Raw genomic sequence first — 12,873 nt, forward strand, 5'->3', positions numbered from 1 at the left:
GGAAGTTATGAGCTGTATTTTAGTTGTCTAAGGTATAGGATATTTGAATGTTTGGAATGTGCTTTGTTAATGAAATCTAAGTTGTTTGTCAAAGATACCTGGTTTTATGTACTTAATGTGCTATATAAACTGTATTAAAATACTGACTATTTCTAAAGTATACATAAAATGCCTGGGAAGTAAGAGATAACCACTATTGAATATTGTTAGTCACACATTGATAAATTCATGTTTTATTATCTATACGTTTCATTTATAAATTTATTTAAGACTAGATATAGGTCCCTAGGTCAATGCTGCCCCCACATTCGGCTGGCTGTAAAAATCTATGCTGTTGTCATCAAACTACCCTGTTCACATTCCCTTTACCACTTAGATACGTATTTAACATTTACCACTTAGGTAAGTATTTTCACACATTTGTAGTCCTGTAGAAAGTTATGATTGATTTAAGATCTTTCTTGCTAGATTCAAGTTTTTAAGGCTCCATCTCCAAACCTTCGATACTGATGAGTAGCAAACCGCATAAAACCTGAACAGACTGGTAGTTACTCGCAGGCTGTTCTGGTTTTATGCTGGTTGCAAAAGCCATTTTCACTTTGCTTCTTATGGGGGAAAGGGTTAAGATGTTTGTACAGCTTTTAACCCTCCAGCAACAACACTTTTTGAGTTTCCCACTATACACAATTCTGGCAGATGGACAATGGCAAATCTATAATTACACATCCTTATCCCACTGAAGTGTGGGAATAAACATGACAGGGATGAATAATAATCAAGAAACAATCAATTTAAAGAAATGATTTAATATTCACAATGTGAGACAGTTTTGATTTTTTTTTTAATATCCATATTCTGTATATGCAAGACACATGTAACAAAACAAACGTAAGTTATGGACAAAAAAGGATATTTATTATAGAAATGGTAATAGTACAAAAATAAAACAGATGTCTCAAATGATTTGTGTTTGCTATAACAAGAAACTTCTAGTTTTTTACCATCATAATGGCAAAACTCTATAAATAAAATAAACCCATCACTAAGCAATTAATAAAATGTAATATCACTAACTCGGTATGTTAAAGTAATACATACCATGTATATAAACACTTGTTTAAACACATTATTTCATCAGATCTGATGCAGGAAATTTAATAACATACACCCCAGTATATTTGACATATATATCGATTAAAATCCAATAAACTTACAATAAGAAATATTTACAATTCTTTAATAGAAGAATTAAATGTTTCAGACTCCAGTCAAAATAAATAATAACCCTTTTAATTATTACCAAAACATTAAAGTATTTGAATATTCCAAAACCAGCAAAAGCAAGTTTTACAACAGGTTCATGCCAATCACTTGACATGTTCAAGTGTATAGTATCACACTTGGATATTTAATATACAGTTTGATGTCAGTTGCCACTCGATGTTGCCAGTAATACACAATAACATAAATTTAAGTTTTCAAGGCTTAATCTCCAAACCTTAGAAACTGATGAGCAGCAAACAGCAGAAAACCTGAACAGACTGTAAGTTACTCGCAGGCTGTTCTGGTTTTATGCTGTTTGCACATAGCCATTTTCACGCTGTTCTGATTTTATGCTGTTTGCACATAGCCATTTTAACTTTGCTTCTAAGTGGGAAAGGGTTTAGAGGTATGAAGAGGACTTGGTTAAGGTGACCCCATAAGGGTGTTTAGTCCTCTAGGTGACTCGCTTGGCCCGTGTGAACCCCTGCGGGCTGTACAGTTTAGGCTCCTTATCCTTGTAGTGCTCGTTGAAGTCGAGACGGAAGCTGAGGAAGCGCAGACTCACGTCCTGATGCTTGGTGACCATCACCAGGAACTGCTGTACCATGTCCTGCAAGGGAAGGGGACTGAATGAATTTGAGACTAACTCTGGCAAAACGCTTTTAATGCATGCAAAAATCATTTCTACGCCCATTCTGTTCTACCTCTGATTAATGTTAGGCACAGGCTAATCTGGGTTGACACTTAACACACATGCATTAAGCCCGGTTTTCCTGGAAAGAGGCTCAAATCTATTAATCATACTCTTAACATTATGCTGCACTTCTTACCTGGTAAGACTGTGCTAAGACGGCCATCTTGGCTCTGGTGGAAGGGATGACAGATTTGAGAAAGTCCACGCGGCGATGTCTCTCCTCTTCTTCCATTTCTTCTGTCACCGCCCAGTCTCCCTGGAAAGGAAAACATAAGTTCTGAACCAGATGTGTCATAGAAATCATCTTCAGCTTGGGAAAATGGGGTTCGTTGAATTTCAGTAAAGATTTGTCCCAGTCCACACATCTGCAACAACTCATGACTGAATTTTTGTATAGAACACCAATTTTATACGAACAATTCCATAAAAGCAGAAAGTGGTGTTCCTGATAAGCCTATGCAGTCTGCTTTCCTGGAGCATCACTTTTCGCACATGATTTAAGCTCTGTTACCCCAGAGCACAGCTCAATCATAAGTTCTGAACAAGATATGTCATGGAAAACACATCAGCCTAGTCAAACTGAAAATGAAAACAAGACTTAGGTCATTAGTTTGTAACATAAATCTACCAAATTTAGAATGTTTAACAAACCCATTTTGAAATTGAAAGAGAGAGAATTGGCTGCCATGAGAAAATCAACCTTACCTGACTGGTTCTCTGTCTCTGCATTTTAGTGTAATGTTGCCTACCTGACTGGTTCTCTGCCTCTGCAGTGTTGGCATTGAAAGGGAGATGATCAGCTGAGAGTAGAAAATTCACTTTACCTGACTGGTTCTCTGCTTCTGCAGTTTGGTGTAATGTTGCCGTGCCAGGAGCTCATGTTGAGCTGTCTGGTAGAACGAGTCCTGCGCCTGCTGGAAGTCGATGATCAGGTCGAAGATTGTGCGCAGCTGCGTCAGAATGCCCTGCAATCGAGTCCAAAGAAAGATTAGAACCAGAAAGTGGCTTTTTAAAAGGGATGCTATATGCCCAAAGGAAGATTAGAACCAGAAATTTTCTTTCTAACAGGTTTGCTTTAAGCCTAAGGAAGATTAAACCAGAAAGTGGCTGTTTAACAGGCTTGCTATATGCCCAAAGGAAGATACGTACCAGAAAGTGGCTGTTCAAGAAGCCTGTTACTCTAGTATAAACCAAAAGAAAGTTAAGTAGCATAAAAAAGCTCCTGAGAAGCAATGAGATTGAGTCAAAACAAGAGATTGAGTAATGTATTTTATGCCCCGCATCATTAAAATGTTTACCCTGTCTGCTGTGGGTGCAGTAGTGGGCTATTTCGTGACCGCACGATAAATTTGTCATGTATGAAGGAAAAAAGTGATGAAAAAAAATCAAATAGTAAACTATTCTTGGTGTATGAAAGAAAATCAAAATAAAATGGCACAAATAAGTGCCACATCAACACAACATGTTAACTTTCAGTATTGTCTATATTGCTTATATGAGCCTGGTCCTGGGAAAGCTTGGCTTAACCCTTTCCCACTCAGAAGAAAAGTGAAAATGGCTATGTTCAAACAGCATAAAACCAGAACAGCCTGTGCTTAAAGTGTTGTCTCAGATTGGCCTGTGAAGTCCGCACAGGCTAATCAAGGATAACACTTTCCGCCCAAACTTGATTGTTCACTAAGAAGAGACTTCCTTTCAATGAAAAATACCATAAAAGCCTGAGGTGTCATCCCTGATTATATGAAACTACACTTATCGCGAATACATTAACGCAGTGTTCCCAGAACGAGGCACTTATATTGAAAGTTGATGTTCATGTTTGGCCCATAACTTTACCAGTCAGGAGGGGATTACAAGTTTCATATCAGAAAGCATTTGCTAGTTTGGGCTAGAATTGGGTGTAGAATCAATGAACAAAATCATGTAAATAAAACAGAGTATTTGAAAAGAAAATTAACAAGTAAAGATATGCTTAGAAAAATTGTATGCCAAGATATCTGTTAACAGTAAGCTTGTATGAACTAAGAATGATCCCTGTTATGCAGAAATGGGTCTTATGCCATTTGCAGCCACCACAGCTCTTGACCACCGTGTGCAATTGTGCAGGCTGAAGGGGAACACAGTCGGCTACATGTATAAGGTAAGGCAAGGTTTCATGGTCTAATTAGCAGACAGAGCAGCTCCTTTCCAGACAGAGCAGATGCACAGGCTGATAGCAAACAGAGCAGCTCCTTTCCAGACAGAACAGCTCCTTTCCAGACAGTGCAGATGCACAGGCTGATAGCAGACAGAGCAGCTCCTTTCCAGACAGTGCAGTTGCACAGGCTGATTTGGAGCTAAACTGGCCACACATGGCATAAGACTCATTTTGCATGACATGAGTAATACTAATATATGTTTATTTACTTGCATGTCTTCAATAATCTACTTTCATTAATTGTTTAAACAGTTAGTTTCACACAAATAGATTGTCACAAAGTGCACATTTAACACACAGTTGGTACACAAGAGGGCAATAACGGCCCTAAGTAGTCGCTTAAGTTCAAGGGACACCAATTGTTTAACACTTCATTTGTTGACCATGTCAGTGTTTTTTTTTCACCACTTTGGGAATGGGGCCCCCTGAGTCCCTTTGAATTGGGAAAATTCGCGTCATTTTGACTAAAATTGGGAAATTAGTATTGTTGCTGTTTTGCTTAAAAATGCTTCAAATTGATAATAGAAGTATTTTTAGTAGAATTTTTACTAAGATAAAGCTTATATGGCTGGATGGGAGATGAACACAATGTTAAAATCTAAATAAAAAAATTAAATTTTCATGTCCCATTTGGGAAAAATATAATACACTTTTTTCCTTTGGTATTTAAAACATTCTGACATTGTTTAGTCAAGATTTTCTACGATCTGCACACAGATCACAATAACTCACCTTAAGCCCTTTGTGCTCAGGTGAGATAATAAAAATACAAACTTAATAAAAAGGATAGTTACATTTAGGACTGGTGTGGCACAAACCTTGCAAATATCAGTGTACACTGCTGTGAAATTACATTAACACAATAAGTGAGCAGAATAGAACAAAACTTACAGGTGCAGTGATCTATCAAAACAAAGCACACAAACACGCTAAAAAACCTCACAGTACATTTAGCAAAACTAAAATAACCACATGTGATAAACGCATTGTGATTTATTTGCAACATACCTTTTTTCAGAAACCGTTAATTATGCAATATTCACATACAATTTTCTGCACTTATAGTGTGCTGTTTTTTTTAAATTACGGAAACATGTTTTTGATAGGAAAAAATTACAATAATTATTAACCGTACTTCAGTTGTCACATATGCGTGTGCACTTACTTCTAAATTCTAAATGTTTTATCAACTTGAAATCTTCAACCAATATTTATGCCCAAACAACACGTATTGACAAAATCACTATATGTTCTACAGCGGGCAAAAAACAAAGGGCCATAATTCAGCCAAAACTGGTTGGAGCAAAAAACCTTTATTTACAATCATTCACACCTTTTAGGTCTGTAAAAGTTTTAGCTAAATGGCCAAGTATTGCGAGGAGTTGAAAGCGCACAATTTTGGGACCATATATATCATAATGAAACAACATAAAAAGGGCATTAATTCTGCCCAAACTCATCCAAGTAGAAATTCCTTACTTAACCAGCATCTACACATTGAGGTCATTCAAGTGTGAAAGTTTTAGTGAGATCCACCCATTTAAGAGGAGTTGAAAACTCAAAATTTTGAGACAACTTCTAAAGTGGAAAAACAGACAAAGGGCCATAAATTTGCAAAAACTTGATTTCTTAACAATCATCTATGCATTAAAGTCATTCAATAGGGAAAGTTTGAGACAGTTGAAGAGGAGCTGAAAACACAAGCTTTGGGACGTACAGACAAGTGCTTAATGCCCCCACTCCGTTGCACATAACAATGACACAAAAAGCCCCAGTTTCCACTCTGACCACCAATTATACTCCACAAATACAATAACAAGTACTTACACTATCTGGTTCAAATTTCACAAAAATAAGACCAATGGACAAAATGTGATTGAAAATAGGAATTAAAATGTACAAAATGTACAATATTTTTCTTTTTCATTGACTTTAAACATGTTTTGACAAAACGTTTCTTGAATATTGGCTATTGAACAAACATTTAATACTAAACACAACATATTGAGGGTTGGGCATACACAATATAAATTATAGAGAAATGTTCTGCAGAAACAATAGTTCAGCTCTTATCCATTGTAAATAAAATTGAGCCTCGTTCTGGGAAAACTGGGCTTAATGCATGTGCGTAGTATGCCATCCTATATTAGCCTGTGCAGTCTACACAGGCTAATCAGGGACAACAAATTTTGCCTAAACTGAATTTCTCCTTAACAAAAGACTTCATTTAAATGTAAAATTCCATACAAGCACAAAGTGTTGTCCCTGATAAGCCTGTGTAGACTGCACAGGCTAATATAGGATGACATATTAGGCACATCCAATAAGCCCCATTTTTACTCAGACCAATGCTCAATTTTATTGATTGGAGTCATCATTTTTTGTGAAATTTGTGTCCAGCACGCACACTCAATCCACCACCTGTGATTAACCACCTGGTATGTTATTTTCTCTCTACTTTCATCCCCCTATAGGCACACAAAGTCATACATGGCATTGAAACTGAGTCAATAACATCTACTTTGATTATGAAACACATTATTACATACACACATATATAAGCATTTAAAAGTGATTTCTGAGAATAATAATAAGTTGAGAGAAAGCTTCTATGAAGGTATTGTTATCTTAAATTTTTAGCATACAAAATATTGGTAGATACATTAATAAAACAAAATACATCTTAAAGATCTAAGAAAAATATGAGACAAAATATTTGTTTAAGTTAAAAACGGATTAAATAGGCTCGAATGAGGAAAATTCACATATATAAATAAATGTAACATTCTATAGACAAAATCAACTAAAAACATGCAAAAATGCCTCAAAGATTGCAGTGAGGTAGTGAATATGGTGTCTGCCTTGCTTCATGTAGGTCACAGGTTTTATCTTCACATTGGGATCATACTTTTGCCCTCCTCCATAGACACCAAGTACTAGTTCTGGCCAGGAAACAGACTCGCAAGCATTTCAATACCCCATTGGCCTATGATGCAATCAAGCTAAAATAAATAGGTTCACACTAAGAATGCGTTATAAATACCCCCCCACCCCTCAAACTCCACATACACACTCACCCTGGACTGTTCATCAAGAAGACACCGTGTGATGACAGTGTCGAGGAAGACCTCATGTGCAGCGATGACACAGTCCAGATCCTCTGCCTCGCGTACCTTGCCCAGCAGCTCATGCCACGAACACTCCAGGACCTGAAAATTATTTAGGCTGCACTCTGTGAAAAGGGGATTTAATACATGTGCGTTAAGTGTCATCCCAGATAAGCCTGTGCACCTTCCGCCTAAACTGGATTTTTGTCAAGAACAGTCTTCTTTTAAACGAAAATTAGAAAAAAAGCGGAATTGTCGTCCCTGATTAGCCTGTGCCAAGTTAGTCAAGGCTTCCTGAAAAGGCCGGACCGCCGGTCTTGTCCGGCAAAATTCTTTACGGTCTGGCGAAGTTTCTCATATCGCCGGTCCTTGTGACAGGCCAAAAACAATATGACTAAATACCGAAAAGTCTAATACTTGCGATGAAAGAAAACACCCCATTAGTACCCCATTAGTACATGAATCACTCTTTTTGTGAATTTCGAGCTTTTTTATGTCCCCCACTATAGTAGTGGGGGACATATTGTTTTTGCCCTGTCTGTTGGTTGGTCTGTTGGTTGGTTGGTTGGTTGGTCTGTTTGTGCCAACTTTAACATTTTGCAATAACTTTTGCTATATTGAATATAGCAATTTGGCATGCATGTGTATCTCATGGAGCTGCACATTTTGAGTGGTGAAAGGTCAAGGTCATCCTTCAAGGTCAGAGGTCAAATATATGTGGCCAAAATCGCTCATTTTATGAATACTTTTGCAATATTGAAGATAGCAACTTGTTATTTGGCATGCATGTGTATCTCATGGAGTTGCACATTTTGAGTGGTGAAAGGTCAAGGTCAAGGTCATCCTTCAAGGTCAGGGGTCAAATATATGTGGCCCAAATCGCTTATTTTTTGAATACTTTTGAAATATTGAAGATAGCAACTTGATATTTGGCATGCATGTGTATCTCATGGAGCTGCACAATTTGAGTGGTGAAAGGTCAAGGTCATCCTTCAAGGTCAGAGGTCAAATATATGTGGCCCAAATCGCTTATTTTATGAATACTTTTGCAATATTGAAGATAGCAACTTTATATTTGGCATGCATGTGTACCTCATGGAGCTGCACATTTTGAGTGGTGAAAGGTCATGGTCAAGGTCATCCTTCAAGGTCAAATATATGGGTCAAAATTGCTCATGTAATGTCACTTCTGCAATATTGAAGCTAGCAATTTTATATTTGAAATGCATGTGTATCTCATGGAGCTGCACATTTTGAGTGGTGAAGGGTCAAGGTCAAGGTCATCCTTCAAGGTCAAACGTCATATAGGGGGACATTGTGTTTCATAAACGTATCTTGTTGTCATTAAGAACACTAAAGCGTCACTAGTTCTTAAGAGTGCTCTCACTTTGTTGTTTTTTCTAAAACGTCAATTTCATTGGTCTGATATATTACCATCTATCCAATTACAAAGATTGTAACAAAAAACTAGACATGAACAAAATGTTGTTGCTCAAGTTCTCCCATCCACATCGTCAGCTTCTGTGGTCATTGAATCAGATAGTGAATCGGAACCAAGTATTGTCGAGTCTGTGCCTGAGAATGCAACCATGCAGCAGCCTCATTTTACCATGGACAATGACTTGCAAAACTGTGTGACAAAGACTCTGATTGTGATTCCGATGATGGTCTTGACTTTCAGGATGAAGAAGGCAACACCAATCGTGTTATGTTATTTTGTTTCGAGTCTGACTAGAATTAAAGCTGTTGTCCATCATACACTGTAATCACTAGAACACGCAAGTGTTTTGTTTTACTTTATTGAGTGTACTTATACACGGGCTGCACATGGCAATAAATATGATTTAAACTTTTCTTAATTCTTCAGTTATAAAATCATATTGTTCGGTCAGGTGCAGTTTTGTCAGGACAGGCAAAATTTTCCATCAGCCTGTCCGATTGACAGGCACTTTTTGGGACTTTTCAGGAAGCCTGGTGAATCCGGGACGCCACTTTTCGTACATGCATTAAACCCCTGTTTCAGGTTTCAGAGAGAATGGCCCATTTAAATTAATGAATTAATACATTTTATAAATAATTTAAGATATAACGACATGCCTTCAACATTCCAATCATAAAAGGATTGTTACGTCAACCTAAATTTATTTACTGTTCTATTCTATGAAGTTTCAACATCACTGTTTCAGTATGTATATTTGAGCGATTTACTGAGAAAACGGAAGTGCATAAAGTGTTGTCCCTGATTAGCCTGTGCTCATCAGAGACGACTTTCGTGAATCAGACTTCTTTAAAAAAATAAAATGATAATCCATAAAAGTGTAAAGTGTTTTCCCTGACTTGGGCAAGGTTCTTTGATGAGACACTCCGTCTTATCATAATGGTCATTTAGGTCATTTATCCCTTTACCACTAAGATACGTACTTTGACGCGTTTGAGGACCCTTAGAAAGTTACATTAAAGTAAAAACCTTTCTTTATAAATAAGAGTTTCAAGGCTTCATTTTCAACTCTTAGTTACTGATGAGCAGCACACAGCATAAAACCTGGACAGACTGCGAGTTACTCGAAGGCTGTTCTTGTTTTAAGCTGGTTGCATAGGGCAATTTTCACTTTGATGCTGAGCATGAACATGTAAAAAAGAAACAATTATTTCAAGGTCACCCACCTCAAAGCTGATGTAGTACTGGGTCTGCTGTATGAAGTGAACCATCTCACTGCCCAGCATGTGGCACTGGTGCAGTACCTTGGACAGCTCTGTAACAATACAAACACAATTATAACATGTATAATATATACTAGTTTAGGTTCATAAAAATTTAAGAGATATAACACCAATACTATTATCAAGTTTTCAATAAGAGCCATGCAATTAGAAAAACTGGGTTTAATGCATGTGCTTACAGTGTCGCCCCAAATTAGCCTGTGCAGTCTGCTCAGGCTAATCTGGAAATACACATTACGTTTTATTGAATTTTTAGTTTAAATTGAGTCTCTTCTCCATGAAAATCCAGTCTAAGTGCTGTCCAAGAATAATAATAATCTGGGGAATGAAAACTTTAGGTGCCTATTAAAGAGGGCAATCGGTATCTACACCAGTTCAGCTTCATAGACCTTGGCATTTTGAAAACACTAAAAATCGAACCAATTTAAGCAAAAAATTGAGCCTCTTTCTGGGGAAATGGTGCATAATGCAAGTGCCTAGTGTCCTCGCATATTAGCCTGTGCAGTCCGCACAGGCTATTCAGGGTCAACACTTTCGGCTTTCAAGGATTTATTTGCTTAAAGTAAGTCCCTTCTTGGCAAAAAACTAGTTGAGGCGGAAAGTGTTGTCCCTGCAGAAGGCACAGGCTTATCAGGGTCGACACTTTCTGGGCATGAATTAAGCCCCATTTTAAGTGTTGTCCCTGCAGAAGGCACAGTCTTATCAGGGTCGACACTTTCTGTGCATGAATTAAGCCCCATTGGAAAGTGTTGTCCCTGCAGAAGGCACAGTCTTATCAGGGTCGACACTTTCTGGGCATGAATTAACCCCCATTTTCCCAGATTGTGGCTCATATTACACCACAACTTACCTGGAATGGTTTTCAGCAGCTTGGAGTTGAAGATCTGGTTCTTCCAGATGAGAGCCAGCACGTACTCCATCCGCTTGGCCCGCCAGAGGAAGTTGAACACACGCAGGTACATGATCATGCACTCTGGCGTAAATACCTGCAAATAGGCAGAGCTCCAGATAATTTGTTAAGATGAAGAGTATTTCACTCATGACTTTTTTAGCTGATGAGTAAAATACAAAATCAAACATTTGTGCAGGAGTATTTAAAATACTCTGCAAAAGTCTTTGATTTTGAATTTTATACATTTTTTATACATGAACATGCAGAAAACATGTATTAATAATAAAGAACATCTTCTCTTGTTTACATAAACATGCATTTTGAAATGGCTGATCAAATAATCCGATTTAGGGCACTGTTGGTCCAACTGATAATTGCACAAAATGAGTATTTCAATTTTTATGATGACTATTTTCACTCATCAAAAGTACAATTCATTCGTATTTGGAAATTTTTCATGAAGATTTTACGCAAATACGCATCTTATCTGGACCTCTGAATAGGGATCCAACTTTTTTATTAATTTGGGGCCGGTACTCCGATAAGGATTGGAATGTTACTTCAATTGTCAAAAACATAGTGCTATGAAACCCATTCTCCTTATCATTAAATTACTTCCCTTCTTGAATACAAAATAAAGCAGATTATTTGATTGCGCAATAGTTAAATGGGGGCCATTTTTCGTCGGATTTGCTAGTTCCCCTGGTTTGAAATCTATTTTACTCCAGTTTGGCATTTAAAACAGAGTGTGTGTTATACATACATCATACTTCTGCGAGGATGGATATAGACAAATGAGTGACCTACAGTTCTGATTGGTCCGTCCACATGATAATCCAGACTGAAGACGTCCCAGCCAGTATCTCCGGGGGACACCTGCAAGTTAAGGAATGATCTTGATTGAAGGGTGAAACTAGTTAATATTCATCGTCGGATAAAAGCGTAATATTATAATACAAGTGCCTCAACACTGGTAATGTCAAGAAAAAAACTGCACCAAAAAAAATCAGGTGCTGAAGAGAAGTACATGATATGAAAAGCAGCGAAATTACAACTGAAACAAAACAAGAGCTGTCACCATAGGATGACTTATGCCCCCTATAAACGCTTGTAAGAAGTTATAACCTTTTTTCGAAACCTAAACACAGATTTCGAAACCTAAACGCGGACCCCAAGTTCAAGGTCAAGGTCACAGGGGTAAATTTTTTTGTGCGTATGGAAAGGCCTTGTCCATATACACATGCATAGCAAATATGAAGGTTATATCTCAAGGGACATAGAAGTAATGAGCATTTTTCATAACCTAAACGCAGATTTCGAAACCTAAATGCGGACCCTAAGTTCAACGTCAATGGGTTAAATTTTTTGAGCGTATGGAAAGGCCTTGTCCATATTCACATGCATACCAAATATGAAGGTTATATCTCAAGGGACATAGAAGTTATGAGCATTTTTCAAAACCTAAATGCAGATTTCGAAACCTAAACGCGGACTCTAAGTTCAAGGTCAAGGTCACAGGGGTAAACATTTTTGTGCGTATGGAAAGGCCTTGTTCATATACACATGCATACTAAATATGAAGGTTATATCTCAAGGGACATACAAGTTATGAGCATTTTTCGAAACCTAAACGCAGATTTCGAAACCTAAACGCTGACCCTAAGTTCAAGGTCACAGGGGTAAACATTTTTGTGCGTATGGAAAGGCCTTGTCCATATACACATGCATACCAAATATGAAGGTTATATCTCAATGAACATAGAAGTTATGAGCATTTTTCAAACCTAAACGCAAAGTGTGACAGAAAGACAGACAGAAGGACAGTCCGATCTCTATATGCCTGCCTTTTCTTCGAAAAGGGGGCATAAAAAGATCTGTTACTATCTTACAGCATACTGTACTTTAAGTTGTATTAACTCAATTTTTTTAACCCACAATTTTCTGCGCGTAAACAGTGATACAACTCTATTCTCAGAGCTAACTTGCAAAAAATGCGTTG

At 37.5% G+C, this 12,873-nt stretch overlaps 1 protein-coding gene across 1 annotated transcript in view; it reads right to left on the reverse strand.

The window, feature by feature from the left end:
- Positions 1 to 786: 786 nt before the first annotated feature.
- LOC127833516 (gamma-tubulin complex component 3-like) overlaps positions 787 to 12,873 on the reverse strand; it is a 48,371-nt gene continuing 36,284 nt past the window's right edge. Inside the window, exons 20-26 of the mRNA XM_052358807.1 lie at positions 11,682 to 11,750; positions 10,833 to 10,968; positions 9,926 to 10,014; positions 7,232 to 7,363; positions 2,782 to 2,922; positions 2,094 to 2,213; positions 787 to 1,873 (exon numbers count right to left, since the gene is read on the reverse strand). Coding sequence (XP_052214767.1) covers positions 1,718 to 1,873; positions 2,094 to 2,213; positions 2,782 to 2,922; positions 7,232 to 7,363; positions 9,926 to 10,014; positions 10,833 to 10,968; positions 11,682 to 11,750 — 843 coding nt within the window. The 3' untranslated portion in view covers positions 787 to 1,717. The remainder of the gene's footprint in view (positions 1,874 to 2,093; positions 2,214 to 2,781; positions 2,923 to 7,231; positions 7,364 to 9,925; positions 10,015 to 10,832; positions 10,969 to 11,681; positions 11,751 to 12,873) is intronic.

Source organism: Dreissena polymorpha, chromosome 6 (genome assembly GCF_020536995.1).
Source record: "Dreissena polymorpha isolate Duluth1 chromosome 6, UMN_Dpol_1.0, whole genome shotgun sequence".
Classification (NCBI taxonomy): domain Eukaryota; kingdom Metazoa; phylum Mollusca; class Bivalvia; order Myida; family Dreissenidae; genus Dreissena; species Dreissena polymorpha.